Source organism: Fistularia commersonii, chromosome 8 (genome assembly GCF_037954325.1).
Source record: "Fistularia commersonii isolate RoL2024-O1a breed Wild chromosome 8, RoL_Fcom_v1.0, whole genome shotgun sequence".
Classification (NCBI taxonomy): domain Eukaryota; kingdom Metazoa; phylum Chordata; class Actinopteri; order Syngnathiformes; family Fistulariidae; genus Fistularia; species Fistularia commersonii.
This window is the reverse complement of record NC_141291.1, coordinates 1992110-2014941: the sequence shown is the minus strand read 5'-3', so window position 1 is coordinate 2014941 and position 22832 is coordinate 1992110. Positions and strand designations below refer to the sequence as shown.

Sequence of the window (22832 nt, the reverse complement as noted above, 5' to 3'; positions counted from 1 at the left end):
GACGGATACTTTCCAAAAATGATTCTACATCCTCTGGAGAGGGAGTAAGAAGATTGAAGGTGAGGGTAACTGATGTCAGGAAGATTCTCTGTGGAGATGACGCTCCTCCGGTCGGTCACTGATAGCCTCCTCGACTCCTCTTACAACAGAACGAACCTGCCGCAGACAATCATGACCCGAAGGCCAGGAGATAATCGCTCGGAAAACGTCTTTTGTTTCCGAGACGCCGCAGAACGTTGCACGTGTCCTGCGGCCACTCGAGGGAGGTCAATCCCAGCAGGAGGAAGCGAGGGATGTGTGCAAATTTTATTCTGTAGTTAAGGGGAGTGCACTGGAGATTATTTCTTTCTTTATGGGGCATTTCTTTTGTTGATATTGATTTTAACTCCAATTTTACACTCTATGATTTTGAGCCGGGGCTGCTATCAGACTATACGACTCCCTCGGGTCGTCCAGCTATCTCGTAGGGACAAGAGAATAAAACGGCGGATTGGACTATATCTGTACCTTTTTTTTTTTTTTTTTTTTCCATTTCCAATACAATTAATGCTTTTGTAAAATCCTGAAAATCGCCGCGCAGAGCGGCGTTGCGTTTCAATATCATTTATGTAAAAGCTGTCCAATGGTTATAAAAGGACAATTGGAGAAATATCTGTCATAGCAGGCACAAAAAGCCGTGCACACGGTGTTATATAAAATATTTGGACGACCGTATTATGAATAACGTCTAATAGCATTGTGAGCGTAGCAGTGCACGGTAGAACCGCCGCTTTGGAAAAGTAGAACCTGCAACGCGAAATCAAAAACTAGTTAATCTTGGTAGTTACTGGAAGCAGGGTACCTACCAACCTCCGAGGCCATCACAGTGATGTTGTACCACGAGGTGTCCTCTCTGTCCAGAGGCCGGTTCGTCCTGATGACGCCGCTGCTTTCGTCAATTCTGAAGTGTTGCTGCGCCTCCTCGTTTCCGTCCAAGAAATACCTGTTTGGGAATAAAGTGGAAACAAATCAGAAATATAAGTGAAACACAGGTGGATGTTTGTTGTGACACAGGGCGGATGCTAAACAGTGGCATTGATACGTGGACTTTGCAGATGATCAGACAGAAAATTTACTTAAGCCAGCGATTACAGTGAGAACATTGTAACCTAAATGTGCATTCTCCCATAAAAAAAACAAAAAAACAAAACAAAAAACAAAACAAACAAAAAAAAAACACCAAAAACCGCATGAGGAGATCGTCGCACTTTGCAAATGGCAATTTTATTATATAAAATAAAATACAACAAACAAACAGAAGGAAGAAGAAATAAAACCTGAAAAAAAACATGTTGCTCATTTTAGCTTTATCAATTAAATAATTGAATTATTATTTTTTTTTTTTTACTTTTCTATTCATTTTTTTCTAATTTTCTAGTTATAACTGACTTGACATTACAGCAGGATTAATGACAATAATAGTGATAATAAATACAAATAATAATAGATACTACACATTGTTATTCATTGCTGTTGTTACACTTATTATTAGTAGTGTTATTAGCAGTATTATTATTATAAGATAGTTGTTGTTTTTGTCATTTTTGATTTGTTACTATCATCCATTCACCAGTCCATCCATTCAGCTGACAGACATGGTCACTCCAGCGTGTCCTGGTGCTTCCCCAGTGCTATTATTATTATTATTATTATTATTATTTATTATTATCATTATACGTAGTAGTAGTAGTAGTTTTAGTATTATAGTGAATATATTGAATAGTGAATATATTTTATAGTGAATATATTGATAGACAGATGCAGGAATTGGAGGTCTAGAGGAAGACCAAAGATAAGATTTATGGATGTAATGAGAGAGGATATGAAGTTAGGAGAAAATTATTATTATTATCATAATTACTATTATATTTTATATTGCTGTTATTATTACTATTACTATTACTATTATCATTATTGTTGTTGTTGTTGTTATCATCACTGTCATTATTATTGCTACAATCATTATTATTATTACAATCATTATTATTATTACAATTATTATTATTATTATTATTATTATCATCATTGTTGTTCTTGTTGTTGTTGTCGTTACCATCACTGTCGTTATTATTATTATGATTATTAGTATAACTGTTATTATTACAATCATTATGATTATAATTATTTGTATCGATATTTGTATTTTTATTATTATAACGTCCTTAATGTAGCTGCTGTTTCAGTATTATTTTGGGGGCTGGGGGATGTAACAGCAAAACGAGAGGAAGCAACACTGTTACAGAGAGCGATGGTAAATTATGTGTGGTCGATAGGAGCTGTTCTTTCTGCCAGATGCCATAATGTTTAACTATAGCTCTATAATTGGCTGAGCCACTCAGAACACTGTTGACATTGAGGATGGCTGACCATAAACATAATCCTCAGAGGAACTATTCCGGGTCTCAGATCAGCCACAAAGATAAATGTGATGTGTGAGATGGTATGGCGAGCTAGTCAGACAACAGTGCGCACACACAACAATATGATAAGGTTATTGTAGCGCCGCAATAAAAGTCACAACAAATCATTAACTCAACGGGCATGCTGGAGAGTGCAGACCTCTGCTAAGGGTGATGCTCTTCTTTTCATTTATTCGTTCTGTTTTTTTTTTTTTTTAATACGTGGATCTGCCCTGAGTTTAATGAACTCTCCTGACGGACACACACACACACACACACACACACGCCAAAACGCAGTGAGAAAATATAACTGTTTGGGAGAGATGGGAAAATTTCAACTCCAATTATATTGAATATATATGTGATATGATGAAATGCCTGGCTGGAAGCGGCACAGCCTGCGGTGCGTCACAGCTAGAAGGTCCCTGGTTGGTCTAGTCTCCATGTGTTCCTTGGGTTCTCCGCTTTCCTCCTGGTTCGTTGGAGACACCGAAATGTCTACAAGTGTATGAGGCAGCAGATGTTGTGTGTCTCCATATCACGTGTGAATGAGATGGTGAATGGGTGTACGCCTGTTTTATCATCGAGGTGCAGTCAGGGGAGGCAGGAGAGGGTTGTGCCTCACTTGCCAACTTTGGAAAGAAAAAAAAATGTCAAATGAAAAAATAATATTTGCACTATAAAAGTATTTTTTTCTTTTCACTTCATTAGTGTTAGATTTTTTATTTAAAAACCCGGGATTTTCACATTTACTGTTCTTTTTTTTAAATGTCTTATTTCGCTGACAATGTTCTATTGCACTGTTCATAGCTATAATCATATTTAAAATAATGTTTACACTCTTCCTATCAGCATATATCCAAATCCACTGCTGACAGTAAAGTAGGAATTTCACTGTACAGGGAAACATGAATCTGAGTCTTTTAAATACTGAGAAGAGACGTGCGGTGAGGCTGGGGACTGTTGTGCCTCAACTAGGATTACTGGCAAGTTGCAAGACCGTATTGCTCTCTCTCTGTATGCCATTATTAAAATGTTTAAACACTTTTGCTATATGAACTACAATTTCCGATGTCAACAACTGCATGTGTGTTACTAGTTTCTCGTGCTGAGCGATCATAAAACAGCTGCAAAGAGCCACTAAGTGAGGCACGCAGTTCCTCTGCCTCATGGAAGTCATGAGGCAGGATGACTGAGACGGTGAATGACTGGTGACAGATGAAATCCATCGCTCAGAGTGCAGGATCAGTGGTGTTGAGAATGAATAAATGAATGAATGGATGTCTACCTAAAGGCTTTTGTAGCAAGTGAATACTTTTATTTTAACTTGCAAGGCGTTTTTTTTTTGGAAGATAGCATATAACAGCTAGCGATAATCCTCCACAATGGAACCTAATGTCTCGGATGATTCCTGACCATCGGGGTTAATTTGCAATATGGATTTTGCGGCTCTGTCCTGCTTTAGGGATTAATCGAATAGCTGAAAGCAACGGACACAACTTCATTAACTTCTTGTTAAATAACTGAAACAGAGGTTACGTTCAATATCGGAAGGTGTCATTTGTTTAACTTCTCACAATTTGTATGTCATTTATTCATTATTATTATATATATTTATTTTTTTAAGTCATTATTTATTATCATGACCGGCTCCTTCCACAATTTGTCGTAATGTGTGAAAAAATAAAAAATAATAACATGTATAATATAATATATGATTATATTATATACTAATATATACATATTTATGTATATAGCAAAAGACGAAGTGGTCTGCCTTCAAATTTCAGTTACACTGTAGAGTCAAAAAATAGACAAAATGAGATTGAAATAAATACATTAACAAACATAATAGAATATTACTATTGTCAAGAATAAAGAAAATAAATTGTAAGTGGTATCAAGGTTTGAGATGAAGCTAAAAGAGCAAAACACATCCAGATACTGTGAGCTTTGACGTGCTGGCATTTCAATTTCTTTTTTTTTTTTTTTTTTAATTGACTTTGCCACATAGGCATATTTAAAAACAGTAATTGCCGCCGACAACCCCGCAGATGTCAAGTTGGGGGTGATATTCTCAGGACATGAACGTTCACGGTACTAAAATAACATGTTGATATGGCCCTGTGACACCAGCTGCTCTCTTAATCAGCATGTGAGGAGCAACCTCTTGATATACGGCTAGTTAGTTATAAACCCCAACAGTGCATCCGTGATTCATCTCCAGACTAATTAAAAATGCATTTCAAAGGAGCCGTACGGTTTTTAGATAAGCCGTAACCGCATGCACCTGAATCCCACCTCCGTACGAGATCGATCCGCGGGCTCGGTTCGATGCGATGGGCGGTCGCTAAACACACTTATCTGCATCCAACTATTACTAAAACCCAGTTACTGCCAACGCTATCATGAAGTCCTTATGCGCGGGGGTGGTTGATTTTCCTGTCGTAGCTCAGCTGAACTCTATTAAGAGGTCTTGCAAGACCGCATGTGGCCACTCAAGCACACTTCATTTTCATGATTGCAGGTGGAGGAAAAAAAAAAAAAAAAAATCTTGTAGAACTCCGAACAAACTGCGGCAAAATATCTCTAACCTTGCTTCCCTGAGGGTGTGTTTGCGTCCGAACAAAAGCAATAACAGCAAAGATTAAATCATTTGAATTCCCCGATTTCTCTGAAGAGTTCATTGTCGGGGTCCGTCCAGTCCAGCCTTTTCTTCAGGTAAACGCCGAAAAATTGCAACGCTATATTTTCACCATTGTTCACCACGTCCGTCCCCATCAGATAACTTTCGTACCTTGCCTGTGATTGGACATCAGAGTTGTAGAAGGTAACGGGGGTAGCAGAACCAGAACTGTTCCCTTGTGCTTTGGATGGTTATGTTGGACACTCAGTCCCTTGCATATCACTGAAAGTGAGGTAATGCAAAAAAAAAATCCGGGACGAGGTCCACAAAAAAAAGAAGGAAAAAAAAAAAAAACAGTCCTTGGGGGTGTTCCACTTTTCAAATAGAAGTTGCTGCAGTCCTTCCGATGTGTCGAAAGGCTCCTTTGCGCTAAACCTTAAACAAGCATACGGCTAGAGCCTTCTGTCCGTCCACTATATTCACTTCCTGCGTAATTCTGTATGCACTCGGGCCGCTATCGGGGAGTAAACAGTGCAGTGCTACTGGATGTCATGGGAGGTAGTGCTGCAGAGGATGGGGGCAACATGACTTCAAGTTAAAGAGGTAGAAGAAATGTCCAACACAAACGTGGACTACTGCGCTACCTGCTTTTGCATCTCTTCCTTAGTATGTACATCATCAACAACCTTTCAGCCGTCGCAATGTTTGTTATCATCTGAAAACTAGCAGACGCATTGCTTGACAACTACTGCAACCTAAATCATGCATGTTTGACAACCTTCGAAACAGACATAACCGTTTACGTTCGTAACATGAGCATACATGTCCCAAAGAGAACAGCGCAACCCCTCCCGCAGAGTTGTATCTAAGTAGTACCGTAACTTCCGGACTATTGAGCGCACCACAATATAAGCCGCATTGGCTAGCTGACCGCTATCTTGGGTTTCCTCCTGTGCACTAAAACCGTCAAAGTCATTTTTTCGGTGTCGGAGTTGCACGGACTCAGAAATTTCCCGATCACTTCATCGGTCCGATGTGACGAGGATAAAAGTTTTAGCGGCGTGAAGCTCGTTAGCGTCCCCCACCCAAAAAAGTTCATATATTAGCTGCATCATTGTTTACGTGAAAAAGGACGCGGCTTATCGTCCGGAAATTACGGTACTTTAAGTCTCACCGGTGTCCAGGGACACCTGAAGGGTTGTGGAATTGGTGAGATAGAGATCCAAGACGAAGGGAAGACTGATTAGTAGTTAGCAGGAAGTATCTCCGCCATTTTACTTGCTGTTAGTAGATGGGAAGCATACACTGCCTTGTATCACAGCAGCACAGACATAGTATAAATCTTAGCAAGTAGCAAGTCTTCATACTAACAGCCAACTAAAGCTGCAGTCGTCTTCATCTCTCACCGTTGACCCCTGTGCTACTGGCATAGTAGCTCATCCCCGTCCCTGAGGTACCGCTTTCAGCCGAGCCTCCGGCTAAAGCGCCGAGAGACCGCACGGTTGATATTCTTATTTGTGCTAGGTGACAGCATTAACTAATCCATTTTATTTGGAAAGGGATATTACACCGCTCAAGACAATAGAGAATACCTCTGCGGCAACTCCCATCTCCTTCCCTTCAGCCAACCGGGGGATAATGGGCATGTTGTCAGACGGCGGGGAGGTGTTACTAATGCTAGCAGCTAATTGGCGATGTAAACAAGCGACTGGGGACGAGGTCCCCGTGCAAACAATTAAAAGTCCAAAGCAAAAAAAAAGTAAAAAATGAGCAGTTGCAGCAATTGTGTTGTCCTCTCCACAGTACAATGGAAAAAAAAAAAAAAAAAAGGAAAGGGAGAGGAAGCTCGTCACACTGCGCCACTGCCACCAGAAAATGAAATATAGATTGCAAGTACGGTTCTCTAATTATGTAACTACATTCACTCACTGTAAGTACTTGTGAGTTTTGATGTCGGAACACAGTGGCTCTTTGTCACTGACGCCTGGGGACCCTTATTTATTATGTTATCAATTATTTATCTACCCATATTAGGAAATAAAAATGGAACTGTACCAAAGTTTTAGTAAAGAAGCATACTGTAGCTGTCAAAAAGCTGGGCTGAGTCTTTGGAGTCCTTTGGACTTGCAGATCTAAGATTTTAAGGCCATTTGGGGAGTTTCTATGCCTTGCACTGTATGGAGGATGGGAGGTGCTGCGGCGCAGAGATTAGCACTTCACGGCGAGAAGGTTGGCACTCTGCAGGAATGTGCGAAGAAGTAGTGGTGCTCTTGCTGTTCCTGTCAGGATCTCCTCTCGGCAGCCGAGAGGAGACACGGCTGGATTCGACTCGTAATCGGCGCCAGCTGCAGCAGCGGCCGCTAATCAAGAGCCCTATAAAGGGCAGCGGCGCCCTCTGCCTGGCGCCGGGGGATTGTCCCTGACCACTGCGGATCCCTGCCATGACCGGACCCCTACCTTGCCATGACCGGACCCCTACCCTGCCATGACCCAGCCCGAGATCCTGCCTTGACCCTGTCCGAGACCCTGCCTTGTCCCTGCCTGGGGCCCGTCCTGGTGAGACCCAGCCCTGTGCGACTGTCTCTGGGCCAGGGAATTGCCAGCGACACCCTACCTGCCTGTCTACCCGAATAAAGCGCTTCAACCTTGATTCCTGCCTCGAGGTATGGTTCCCTGCCCGAGTCTGCACCCGCGCACCCGTGACAGTTCCTTGCAGCAAAGATGGTTATTCTACTTAGATCTTGGCTGTCACGGAATCACATCATGTCACCAACTACGTCGTGTCAGCTTGTTCCAAAAAGTACACTCTTACGTCCCTTCTCTTTGTGTTTTCTTCAGTGGCATTGTTTCCCGTTTTTTTTGGTAGTTGGTTGCCGTCCCCCATTGGTCCCAGCCAGGGTGCTGACCTGTAAATACTGGCCGTGACGGCGTTAATCTGGTAATCGCCAGGGATCTGGTGGGAGATACAATGTAGGAGCCAAAGACTTGTTGTTTTTGCACTTCCGTAACTCATGTCTGCATGCTTTCGTTCCAAACCTTTGGTTTGGTCTCACAGCTCTAGACAGGGAGCTAAAAAAATTTGGGGCCTCGCTTTTTCTTGTTTCTATGTTTTTGCGATGCCGTCTGTGCTTCCTTTCAGACCCAACACGTTTGTTCGTGGGTTTACTGAAGCAGCGCACACTTTCAATTGGTACACTTCGAAGATTTTTGAGGTTTTTCTTAGTTACGGGAAGGAAAGCAGGGACCAGAATTCATGCGGTTTTGGTGTTTGCTTCCACATTGGCAAAGCTGGCACTTAAGTTTATGCCTTACAGTTTTTTGTCCTCGAACGAAAGTATGCAGATACGACTTACGGAAATATATAGTGCATTTATTAAGTGCAAGTACAACAGTAAAAAGTGACCTTGGCTCCTGGAGTGTATCTTTTTTTAACGGAATGACGTCACGGCCAGTATTAAAGGGACCAATAGGGGATTGCAACCAATTACCAAAAACACTCTCAGCTGCTTGGAACTGCAATAATCCCTCACTATAACGCGGTTTACTTTTCACGGTTTCGCTACTTCACAGATTTGCATGGTGCATTGTGTTCTGCATTCTGATTGGCTGAAAAGTCACTCCGCTTCTTCTCTACCTGTGCGCCAATAACGTTGCAGTTTAATATGTACACGTACGTAAAACAGCTTGCCGAATTTACATGACGTACGTGCAAATTCTCTCGCAATTTCGAGTTTCTCTAAAACCCATAATGTTGACAAAACGCTCTGGAGCAACAAAAGGGCCCAAAAGACAGCGGAAGATGCTATCTATGGCAGATAAAGTTAAACTTCTGGACATGCTAAGGGAAGCTAAAAGCTATGAGGCTGTAGTTCGTTGAATCTCCCGTTCGTTCCATAAAGAAGAAAGAAAAAAACATAAGGACGACAGCAGCAATGTATAATAGAGTATTTAATTGTATAATAATTGTAAAAAAAAAACAGATTTTGCCTATCACGGGTTCTTTTTGGAATGTAACCCCCTGAAAAACAAGGGTTTACTGTACCTGCAAAATCCATTCATTAATCTTCCGCCGCTTATCCTGCACTCAGACCATATAAGGCCATTTATATATATATACAAACAATCATTCAGTCACTCATTCATTCGGGGCAATTTTTCCAATTTTTTCCAAATATCCTGCTTGTATCCTGAAACCGAGAACATAAAAGCTGGAATCCTTCATGCATTGAGACCTAAATGCTAACCATTAGCGCCACTGCGCCGCCCACCTGCATCATATAGAGAGGAAAACACTGGCGCAAAAGAAAACAATCCAAAACACACACACCACAACAATGCGCCAACTCGCTTTTTAAGATCACATTTTTTTGGTTTCTTCTTCTTGATCGTTCATTTCCCTTTGATTTGATCTAAACACCACATAAATGTTGTGTTTTAAAGTTCTACGGTATTTGTATCCAAGGCTTTCTCTTCCCAACACAGAACCAAATTATTTATTTCTCCTCAAGTTGATCGAGGTAATTGATTTCTATAGCACATCCATACATAAATCATGTTTGCAGCCTACTCGATAATATATTCCCATTACGCCAGCCTTGTACACATGTAATGACAATAACCGGGAATCTAATCCGATGGCAAGTCTTTAATCCAATGATGAATCTTTGTTTTCTGCCGCTAACCAAAGTTTGACAGAGTCTGCAGACTTCTTTCTCTGGAGGCAAAAGTCTTTTAAAACCGAACTTCCGCGTCCACTTTGATGTTGATGGACTGTCTGGAGAGAAATGCCCTAAAAAAACAAAAAAAAAAAAGAAAACAAAAAAGAAGAATCCCAATTTTCAGCCGTTGTGCTTTGTGTACAGAGATAGCCCACCAATATGAGGGGATTTCATTCCTCCCAACTCCTCCTTTGGCGCAGGATTTGTTTGGCCAAGAGAGCCGGGCAGCGCGAGGAAACCTGCATTACGGGCTGGTCGGTAAAGCCTGAGCGGTATTTTCATTTTCCGAGACCCATCTGTATTGTCGCGGTGCCAACCGTGATAATATATAGAAACCACACGTGTCCACGTATATGGATTCATGCACGTTGCGTGGCGGCGGTGCAGAAGCGGATTACGATCCCGGGCCGTTTGTCATTTGTCCATTACAGAGAACACGGACATGCGCCTTTTATAATCTTTTTCTCTTTCCTCTGCTTTCCGGAGAAAGCGGAAAAAAAGAAACGCATTTCAGATATTCCGCACAAACAAGACCTCCCTTTAGCTACGGCGTTCAAACCTTCTTGTTGTGAGGCGAGAGTGCAAACCGCTGCACCGCCCCAGCGCCGCCTGCTTAACTTTTAATTAACTGAATTTGCCGTTATGTTTTTCATTATAATGCTGCATAAAAAACATGTTTTACAACGATAATGTGGAGCAATGATGGATTATACATCAATGCCACCGCGCTACAAAGTGATAGGGATGCCGCTCAATCCATTTCCCGGGTTCGGTTGCAACATCTTTCCGTGGGAAGCTGGTACCGTTTGTTTGATGCGCCAGTTGCTGCAGGATTTACGATTTTCCCGAGAGTTGGCTGAGCTCAGGCTGTTGTAGCTGAACCAAAATGCACTGGTTCATTTTCCAAATTCCTCCTCGCCTGTCAAAGTGTTGTTGGGAAAGAGACCTTGAACCCCAGTATTAACAATAACAACGGCAACAATGATAATAAAAATGATGGAAATAATAATAACAATAAAACTAATAATTGATCACTAATCCTCTGATATCTGATTTATTTTTATTTTTGTTGCTATAATTATTATTATGTATTAATATTGGCATTATTATTATTACCAGTGTATACAACAACAACAACAACAACAACAACAACAATAATATTAATAATAAGAATAAGAATAAAAAATAATAGATGACTTATCTTCCAATATCTGATTTATTATTATTCTTATTATTATTGTTGTTGTTGTTGTTGTTGTTGTTGTTGTTGTTGTTGTTGTTATGTATTATTATCATTATCATTATTATTATTATTATTATTATTATTATTGGTATTACCAGTGTATAAAACAACAACAACAATAATAATAAGAATAAGAATAAAAGTAACAGATTACTTATCTTCCGATATCTGCTTTATTATTATTATTATTATTATTATTGTTGTTGTTGTTGTTGTTGTTGTTGTTGTTGTTGTCATGTATTGATATTGTTGTTATATTATTATTATTATTATTATTATTATTATTATTATTATTGGTATTACCAGTGTATAAAACAACAACAACAACAACAACAACAATAATAATAATAATAATAATAATGATAATAATAATAATGATAATAATAATAATAATAATAACAATAATAATAATAATAATAATAATAATAATAATAATAATAATAATAATAAAATGTTATATACCGCATTAATTCATTTTAAATTTCAAAAGGGTTGTTTGCTCCCGGTATTTTCTTTACTATAAGGACCCCCCCCCTCAAAAAAAAGAAAAAAAAAAAAGCATTTATTTCAATATTTTTGAGCGTTGGGTTCATGTAGCTACAGAGACTAAATGGTCTTCATAAATCATTACAATAAAACTCCTTGGGGTGGAAGAGGCTTCAGAAAGCAAACGTATTTCAGGTGTTTTTTTGTGTTAGCGTCGCAAAAACAAAACCAGAGGTTTCCAGCCTTCGCGACTCTCAGATGTCGGTCTCCAACCGACAGCTGAGAATATTTTTAAAGTCAAATGTTTATTTAATCAAAGACCGACAGATGCCACATGTTCACGGCGGCGCCGGCTTTTGTATCCGGGTTCACGTCGGTGTCACTGGAAGACTTTCTAGCGCCTCCTTCTTGGTCGGAGTGGGAATCTATTTTATATGAAGATGACGTAACTGTTACATAACGTTATACCACCTTTTTTTTTTTCCATCTTTTGTATTTTGGTTGTTTAGAGTTGCAGGACAGTGACGGGAGTTGGATGTTCAAGATGTAGATCCGTGGAGACGCCAAAGGTCACAGGATCCGCATTCTGCTAAAGCCGTTTTACGACTCGTTTCTCACGTATTTTAAATTATTACCAATCTGTGGAAAAGATCAGAGAGACTTCCACTTTTTTTTTTAACTTCAGAAGAGTACTTTTAAAACATGCATTACACTTTTTTTTCTTTTACCAGTTTAATGTTTGCATTAATTCTGCGACTGGATGTTTGGGCACTATGGGTAATTCAAACAGCCGCTGCAGACTTGTTTGAGCCTAATGTCATGAAATGAGGTACCTGTGCAAAACCAAACCAAGGATTAGTTCAACGCCTCAGGCTAACGTGAATCTTTTTTTTTTTTTTTGGACATAAACTTGTGTTTAGGATGAATACAAATGTGCTAAGCAGTTGTATGGCCTCGGGGTGCTTTGCAAGTTTACTGCAAGCTTTTCTAATGAGTCCCCCCCCCGAAAACTGAAAAAGAAAAAAAAGAAACAAAATGAAATGAGTTCAACATGCATCGTGACGCTGTGGAAGAAGATATCGAGCGGTGAGGACACGTCTTGAATCGGGAACAAACTAGATAATTTGTTAATATGATACCATGAAGTCATTCCTTTCAAGGGCAACTGGACGTTTTCTGAGCCGTGACTTAGTTGGTTAAATATGAGCTCAGATGTCTTCACTCCGCGCACGTGGTACGCAGCCCAATGCTACATTCATGGGAGAATCCGTGCACGTGCACTGAGCTGAGACAAATATTTTCATTATTTATGTAGTTTGAGGAACCATTTGTTATTGTCAGCTGCTATATCATATTTCTGACATGTTATATTGTTATTATTAATATTATTATTATTCACAATTATATAATAATTCCATTAATATGAGTTTTAATATTAGTATTATTAGTATTAACAACAACAACAACAATTATAATAATAAAGATTGATCACTGATCCTGCAATAACTGATATATTTTTAGTATTCTTATTATTATTGTTATTGCCAGTATTTACAACACCAACAACAACATCAATAATAATAATAATAATAATAATAATAATATGGTGATGGTTGTTATGATGTAAATGAAGCCATAAATATTATTATTATTACTACTATTAGTATCATTATTATCATTATTATTGTTGTTATTGTTATTGTTGTTGTTGTTGTTGTAAATACTGGTAATTGCTAATAATTGAAATAATAATAATAACAGAATAGCCAGCATGGTGATCGACCACAAGCTCCGTTCCCTCATCCATCAGAAAAACTTAAAATCGTAAAATTGTATACTTTAAAGGACAAACACAAAAAGCGCTTTCTACCAAATAATGATGAAGCCCATCTCATCCCATCTTTGTGCTGCCATTTGAAAAACAACAACACTACAAAAGCACATTCATAAACAATACGGTGTCTGTGGTATTTCAGTTAGAAATCGGTTAAAAGCTACATTTGTCCTTGTATTTCTAAAAACGGCCGTTGAAAGTGGCGCTCTGAGATGAGGCTCTCATTTCTCCTCTGAGAAATGGACTCTGGTAACAAGTCAGGGGCAAAGAGGCAACATAAATTTAGCTTTTATTGCTAAAGTAGCGCCAAGGTTAAGAAGTAACGTCCTCCTTAGCCAATCCCAAGAAATGATCCCGTCTTCCAATAGAAAAAAAAAAATAGAATTAATGATTTATCATTACTACTATTATTATTATTATTATTATTATTATTATTATTCTTATGTATTTATATTGGTATTTTCATTATTATTGGTATTACCAGTATATACAACAACAACAACAATAACAGTAATATTAATAATAAGAATAAGAAAAAAAATATGAATAATAATAAGAAGAACAATTGATCATTTATCCTCAAACATCTGATTTATTATTATTATTATTATTATTATTATTATTATTATGCATTAATGTTGGCATCATTATTATTGGTATTACCTATGTTTACAAAAAACAACAACCACAACAATAATAAAGATTCCTCTTATAATAATTATAATAATTGATCACTTATCCCCTGATATCTAATTAGTATTGATATTGTTATTCTATTATTTTATTTATTATTATTGGGTATTAATACTGTCATCATTATTATTGTTGGTACAATGATTACAACAGCAACATCAATAATAATTATAATATTAATAATAATAATAATAATAATAAAAATAAATTTGTTGAGTAACATGGTATAGGAAATACATAAAATTAAAAATGCATGAAATAAATACAGGAACCAACAGCCAACATTTATACGTGAGTCCATATCTGAGTTGCAGTTTTACCTCACTGGACTGTTACTGCTGTCCGGATCTCGAGCCGTCACAGCGCCGACCTCCGTGCCGCCCGGCGCGTTCTCGTACACGTCCATGATATAGTAATCCATGGAGAAGACGGGGGCTTCGTCCACGTCCCCGACCGTGATTTTCAGGTTGGTCGTGTCTTTGAACGAACCCAGGTAGGAAAAGCGAGGATCCACGTGCGTGTTCATCCCCTCGATATTCAGAGTGTACGTCTTCTTTCTCTCGAAGTTCAGCAGCTGAAATGAAAGTGAAAGACTGAGGAACTTTTTCTCGGAGTCGAGGGCATTTACACGCTTTACTTTGACGCCTTAACTGAATTTATATTTGAAAAATACTGGAAAGGTATCCTTCCTTGGCTTAATATAATACAAATAGAGATGCAAGGCAGTGTAGAGGTTAGCAAGACTCTGTCAGACTATAAAGTCTCTTAAAAACTAACAAAAATATGTGAAAATATAAAAAAAAATACATATATTCAAAATAATATAAATATATAAATATAATATAAATTCAATATAAATTTTTAATATAATATTTTATATAAAATTTAAATTTATTAATTCATTAAATTAATTTATTTTATTAATTATTTTCCTCTAGGTCAGGGGTCCGCAACCCATGCGGCTCTTTCATCTTTACACTGCGGCTCCGAGTGGCTTGGGAATCAAAATTACGAATATTTAATTGAAGTGTATTACATTTGACTTTTAGTTCTAAGCTGGAAGATTATTGTGATCTTGAAATATTACATAAAATTATATTTATTATTTTTCCCCGCTCAAAATAACGTCACACTCGCGGAAGCCGGTAAAGTCCCGATTTGCAGATGTTGTACACAGAAGTTCAGGAGCAGAAGTCCAGGTAAAATAAATATTTATGAAGATATTTTGCAAATATTTAATTTTTATTGTTTACTGACACTGTGGTTTTTTTTCCCGATTTATTTTTAAAATTCAGGTCAAGGCTCCACTAAACCCTCTGAAAGCTCAAAATGAGTTCATTACATAAATAAAATTTAATTTTCTCCGTAATACTTTGTGAATTTCAGAAGCAACACACTTCACACTTGTTTATACAAAATGTCAAGGTAATGAAAATCAATATATACAGTGGTACCTTTATTTTAGACGTCAAAAAGTAATTGCGGCTCCCAGTATTTTCTTTTCCGAGGAAACCGGGTCCAAATGGCTCTTTGGGTGTTACGGGCTGCCGACCCCTGGTTTAGTTGCAGGGAAACTCCCGCTGGTTCTGCATCACGACGGGTAGATATTGTTGCGATAATAGTTTGATAGCTATTATTGGCGCCAAAAAGGTCCGGGGTGGTTGTCTCTACATGTGGCTTTGTGATCGAACGGCGTCCGACGGCGGCTGGGATAAGCTCCGCCCCCAAGCCACCCTCCCCCGCTGCCCTGACTGTAGATAACAAGTTGCGGACGCCCCCGCCCTGCGTTTTGAGCATATTTTATTTGTAATCTATTTTTTATTCATTCATCCACGTAGTTATGTTCCCGCCCCGAGGTCGCGCAAACTCTCATAGTTCACAGCTTTCTCTTCCAAATGGCAAATATCCAAGTAGGAATGAGTCACCGGGAGATTTCCAATGCCTGAAGCCTTGTGAAATCTAACAGAATAGTAAAGATTGTGGCTTTCGTTTTAAATGACATGCTTCCCCCTTAGTGGCCGGTCGCGTACATTGTGCTGTAAATATTGACGTTCGCCTGCAAATACAGCGGCCCCTCGCTACTTGGTGGATTTGAACATATTTTTCGTGATGAAACAGCTGTTTTCCAGCCTAAGAAGAAAAAAAAAATGTGTTGAAATTGAAATAAAATTGATTTTATAAAATAGAAGATCTCCTTTGCCAAACGAAGACCCCCAGCATCGCACACTTTTACTCCTACTTTTGCTCCCACGCCAGATCTCATACGGAATAACACCGGCCAAGTAGATCCGTACTTTGCTATTGGCTGATTGAGCATGTTGTTCCGTTCCTCTTGTTGATTGGTTCATGAAGAAAACCAGCTGATCTCCTCATAGTTTGTGCCGAGCATACATGTCGTGCTCCACTTCTCTGCCATTGGTCTAAGCGTGACTACTGTCTACTTTGTGCTATTTAGTTTGTGAAAGTGTCTTTTTGCCAAACCCCATGCTCTATGATGCCTCCTAATTGCCCAGCATCCACCCAAAAATCTGGTATAGACCCCAAGCGTAGCAGGAAGATGCTGACTATTGCTGAAAAGATGAAACTTCCCGATACCTTAAAGGTTTTGCAGAGTGTGGGAAGTGAAAAACAGTCGATGGTGGGTTGATAACAGTTTGCGGGAGGTTGGTAAAGGATCGAGTGAGGTTCGTCGAGGGTTAATATATAATAATACCATCAATATTTTCACGTCTCGACTTTGCGGAAATTCACTTTTCGCGGGGGTTCTTGGAACGTAACTCCCGGTAAAAGCGAGGGTTCGGTGTACACAGAAATTTGCATCCAAACCAAAGAAAAGAACCTCCTCTGAGTCCCCAAAAATCACTTCAGTTGCTATTTGATTGTTAGACTATTTATTTGTTTATTTTCCTACAAGTTGAAAATTCGCCCCCTAAACAAGGCTTCCTTTGCCAATGAACAGAACCGGGATTAGTTCACAGACCTTCCATTTGATTTTATCTAGAAAAACATCCAGTTGAGAAAGTGGCTATTTTGTGTCCCTCCGGCGGCCTCGCTAACACCACAACCCTCAGAGGAGGTCAGAGCCGACACCTCGCCGCATTACTAACACCTTACCGGTTCAAAAAATATGTACACCGCTCCAAAAAAGAAAGGGAGCATTAAAATAACCCATCCTGGATCTGAATGAATGAAATATACTTATCACATACTTTGTTCTTTACATAGTTGAATGTGTAGACAACAAAATCACATAAAAATGATTAGTGGAAATTGAATATATGAACCAATGGAGACCTGGATTTGGAGTCACACTCAATCGAATGCAATTAAAAACAGAAATGACTTTTTTATGATATTCTAATATTTTTAGATAGGATTTTTGAGTTTTCTTAAGATGTAAGACATAATCAGCAATATTAAAATAATAAAAAGGCTTGCAATATTTCAGTTGATGGGTAATGAATTCAGAATGTATGACATTTTTTTTTTTGTTTTTTGTAATTGCATTACAGAAGATTAAGAACTTTATCGCATCATTCTAATTTTCTGAGACAGTCCTGTATATATTAAATATTATGGAGACGGTGGGAGCGACAGTTTTTTTATTGGGAATTTGGAATTACTTTGTCAATTAATGGCATCGATTTATTCCATTGAAAATTAATTTACTCCAAAAATTAATTAATTCAATTAATTAATCAATCAATTTTTTTTTTTTTTTTTTTTTTACAAATACATTTATTCAGCCGGACACAACCATTCACCCTGTCATTCATTCATCTCACCAAGAAAAACAACCGAACCGCTTACTCACTCTTTCACTCACTCTTTAAATGTACTGACTGACATTCACTCCTATTTTCACATCATATGAAGACACTTTCATTCATACATCTTATAAAAACATCCAACTATTCACCCTTTCATGCGTCATGTCAAGACACAACCATTCAAATAAACAGAAAACCATTCACGTCCAGGGAAGTGCGATCATTCACCCTCTCATTCACTTCATAAAGAGACGCGAGCGCGTTCTTTTACTCATTATAAAGCGATAAATAAGGATTCACTCTGTCATTCACACGTCTTACAAAAGCATCCATTCATTCGTCATATTAAGTTTAGTTTTTAAATGCATAAAATAATAACTTTTTTTTTTTTTTATTGCATCAAGGCTTCTTGACTTTGTCAGGAACCTTGATTTCAACAAAAAACAACAAAAACATTTTTTTTTCACTGCATTATAAAATGATCTAGTTGAGATAATGTCCTTTGTAATGTTAGGGTTGATTTCGACCTGGTTATAAAAAGTAAGATGACAAAGCAATAAGGTTTTAATGGTTTTATCTTAAAGTTCTATTTCTGACATTTTTTCTTTTGTTTACATTTTCTTGAAGAAACTATACATGGGTCGAAAAAGAAAAAAATCCAAAATTTTCATGGATAAGGAATTTAAGTTTTTATTTTTAGTGTATTTTAACTTTCGGTTTCGAGCCGTGTCTTAATTCAGCTTTAAAATACAGTAAAAATAAAAACTTAAATTTCAATTTTTTTCTCTCATCTCTTGGTTACCTTGTTAGACTTCCTTATCCATGAAAATATGGGGTTAAAAAATTTTGTTGTGGTTCTCTGGGCCTTTTTATTGTTATTAGTATACCTCTCAATTTCAATAAAAAAAAAAAAAAAAGAAAAATTAACCTCAAGAGAATAATATAAATAAATTAAAGGATGTTGTGTTACCAGAATATTGGTAAGGGGTATAGAACACATCTCTGAAATGAATTTGTTGATTTATTTTTTTCATTTTAAACTAATAACTATTGTAACATCTATGGTGTTATGGGTCATTTTCGACCCATATATATTTTTTCTTCAAGAAAAAAAAAAAAACAACAAAAAAATGTCAGCAATAAAACTTAAAGATAAACACATTGAAACCTTATTGCTTTGTAATCTTATATTTATAACCGTGTCGAAACCAACCCTAACATTACAAAGGACATTATTTCAACTAGATCATTTAATAATGCGGTGAAAAAAAAAAAATGTTTTTGTTGATTTTTGTTGAAATCAAGGTTCCTGACAAAGTCAAGATGCAATAATGCGATAAAATGATGCAATAAAAAAAAAAAAAAAAAGGATTATTTTATGCATTTAAAAACTAAAACGGGTTGGTGGCGACCCGAACACGAGAGGAAGGTTAAAAGAAAAAAAAAAAAAAAAAAAACAACATCCAACCGTTCGGCCTTTCATTCACCCGTCCGGATAATTCGGGTTCTCCGCCGAAGCTCCTGCATGTTCCTGCAGACGGTGGAAGAACACGGCGTCTCTGCACCGAAAGGCCCCCCGTGGGCTTCCAAGCAGGGACCTCCTCGCTTTGAGGCAGAAGCTCAAACCTCTGCGCCGCCGCGCCGCCCCAGAACACATTTAGTTTAATCAATATTAGCCTTACCGCTTCCTGTTAGCACTCGGCGCGGCGTCGGAGTGATGTATTCCTAATGCCGCCGTAGTCTCACATTACTAGAGGGGTGCTAAAGCTCAGGTGATAAAACTCCATCTTTAATTCCCTTACAAATTATTTATACGTCGGCTAATTAGGTTTTCTGTTGGTTTTAAGTCTCTGAAAATATTACGTTTGCATTGAACAGAGCGCCGAGCTTACCTTTCTGAGGCTAATGATTCCCTCCCTGGTGTCTCTGTCCGTGGAGATGGAGAACATGTTGGCCCCCTCCGAGTTAATGATGCTGTACTTGATGTCGGCGTTGGCGCCGAGGTCTTCGTCGTTCGCCTTGATCTTCCCCACCGGTTTGCCGACCTGGGCCGACTCGGGGACGTACAGCTGGTAATTTTCTGCGGATCGGTGTGTGTGAAAGCTATTTAACTCGGTCTCGTTTGCGCTGGGGGTCGGGGGTGTCGTTAAAATACTGAGTGTTAAGTGGAAACACTGAGCGGATCAGACAAATACAAGGAAGAGAAATGCAATTGGCTGAATTGAAGACTGCAAAAACACATAAATAAATAAAATAAAATAAAATGAAAAATAAATTCTATCAATTATAATATATATGTTTTAATTCAATTTGTGTTATATTAATTTGTATATTTTGTTTGATTCTGTTGTTGTGTGTATATATATATATATATATATATATATATACAAATATTTAAATAAATTTATAAAAATTAAAATAAAACAAATATTTATATGTATTTAAATTTTTGCATGTGCGAAATATTGGACTGCAAAACAAACATATGGACACATTAATTATAAATAAAATCATATATTAATGTATATACATATGCATTTATATATATATATATGTTTGTTTCAACTCATATACAATCATAATTTGCATGTTTATTTCAAAAAAATGCAAAATGTCAAACTCTAAAACAAATATCAAAAATAGTAAAATATATAAAAAATTAATGTGCATATATAAAAGTGAATACATATAGTGATGATATAGATTGATATGTATATATATCTTTCATATTTATATGTTGATGTCAAATTGATGTGCTTCAATCTTACCATTTGTTTTAACTATTTTATATTGATATACATAGATAATGTGATTCAATCTTATATATATGTATATATATTCAACAAAAAAGATACATCTATGTATTTTTTTTTTTTTTATTGAAGCACATCAATTGGAATAAGTATAAGAATAACTTTATTTATCCCAAAGGAAATTGTTGTGCCAGAGTTTCAAGTAAACCATAACAATAATTGATAATAGTAGAAAAAATGTATAAACAGTTAAAAAAAAGGGGGGGGAGAATAAGAAATACAAATAAAACTATAAAGTGTCAAAGTCAAGGCTATAAAGGTCTTAAGGTCTTTAAGGTCTTTAAGGTCTTAAGTACAAATATTTTGAGATGAATTGTTACTAAAGCAAGAAGAAGTAAATTAAAAAAAAAAAAAAAAAAAAGTGGAAAATGCATCTTCACATAAAATATGTCAGAACATCTCAACTTAATCATTTTATATGTGGGTATAGAAAACAACCCTATGATGGTAAACTCCCCCCGGGACGCTGGAACGTTCCCAATCGCTGCCTCGGAACCACTCCCGAGCCCGTGCACGGCGCCTCATGCGCCGTCGGTACCTACTTTGAGGGAACTTGGGAGGGTTGTCGTTGACGTCCGTCAGCGTGATGTTGATGGTGGTGGAGCCGGAGAGTCCTCCAACCTGGCCTGCCATGTCTTTGGCTTGGATAACCACGGTGTAGTGCTCCCTGGCTTCGCGGTCCATGTTGGCTAAGGCAGTCCGGATGATTCCTGGAAAACAAAAAACTCGACGTGAGCGAAGATTCGAAAATCGATTATTCGTCGCCTTTTAAAGCGTCCGCTCTTTTTTTTTTTTTTTTCGTCGAAGCGGCCGCTGTCGACGCTCCGCGGATACGAGGAGCCGATTCCGTTTGAAATGTTAGTCACGGATGGTTGAGATGGGAATAAAAAGCAGGGGTTCGCAAACATCGCATTTTGTATTCGGTTTGAAGATGAATATCTCACGATTGTTTAAATAAATAAATGGATAATGCTGTAAATATATCATTGAAAGTTAAACCCGTGGCTTTGAGAGAAAATATCACAAAAATGGGATGAATAAATAAGTTTACACATCAGCAGGTAAATATATCAATAAATGCATCAATAAATAAATGAATACATGAATACGTATCGACATACATACATATCAAGGAATAAAATAGATGTATTTTTTTTTTGTTTTTTGTTTTTTTTTTCAGACTAACACTGATTTCCAGAATTAATAATATAATTCTAATAATAAATAATAGATAATAATAAAAACATCGATGCATAAAATAAAATAAAACAGATCAGGAAATAAATAAACACAGAAATATATCATAGAAACTTAAACCATGGCTTTGTGTGAAATGTATAAAAATAATAAATAATGAATAAATAAGAATAAATAAGATAATAATAATAATAATATGAATAGATAAGTAAATACATCACTTGAAAATATGAAAAAAAAGTGCATGAATAAATAAATACATGCATAAAATGATTCATGTGTGTATTTATATATATTGTTTGTTTGTTTGAGCGGATATAAAAAATAAAATATATCACACTTCCACACGTTAAAATAAATTCACATTCACTTGGGACGCGTTTGCCTCCTTCCTGTTTCATCCTCTCGGTCTTTCATCGACGAGGTCACACACTCCTCAGATTTCCATTATATCTAAAATGAGTGTGTAACCTTGGGACGGTAAAAAAAAAAAAAAAAAAAGGCAAAAATAAAAATAAAAAAAGCTTCCGAAAACGGCCGATCAGTCACTTTTTACGACTACAATAGCGGAGCAACAGCAGCCGTGAACTTTCACAGATCTCACACACTGATATATGACTGCGGCCCGCCGGAGACACGCTGTGCACGACACACTCGAGCGGGAAACCAAATCTAACACAGCACGTGCACGAATGACGGTCTGCGACGCGGTTGCTGACTTGTTAAATCAAACAGACATGCAAACACACACACACACACACACATATATTTAGAGTATGCATGTATGTATGTGTGTGCCGATGTTTCTGGTATCAGGGATGGTGCATGAACACGCCCAGCGTGAAAGTATGTAGACACACACACACACACACACACACACACACACACACATATATACATAGAGATGGGTGTCTGTGATGGCCTAACTTGCACTGACATATTCGAGCACACACACACACACACACACACACATACCTACATAGTGATGTGTGTTTGTGAATGCCTAACTTGCAC

At 37.6% G+C, this 22832-nt stretch overlaps 1 protein-coding gene across 1 annotated transcript in view; it reads right to left on the bottom strand.

Annotated features, from left to right (window-relative positions):
• LOC147231582 (cadherin-18) overlaps positions 1-22832 on the bottom strand; it is a 181252-nt gene that overhangs the window by 50044 nt on the left and 108376 nt on the right. The window contains exons 5-8 of the mRNA XM_086150469.1: positions 21164-21331; positions 19701-19888; positions 14359-14612; positions 846-982 (exon numbers count right to left, since the gene is read on the bottom strand). Of these exons, the coding sequence (XP_086006595.1) occupies positions 846-982; positions 14359-14612; positions 19701-19888; positions 21164-21331 (747 nt within the window). The remainder of the gene's footprint in view (positions 1-845; positions 983-14358; positions 14613-19700; positions 19889-21163; positions 21332-22832) is intronic.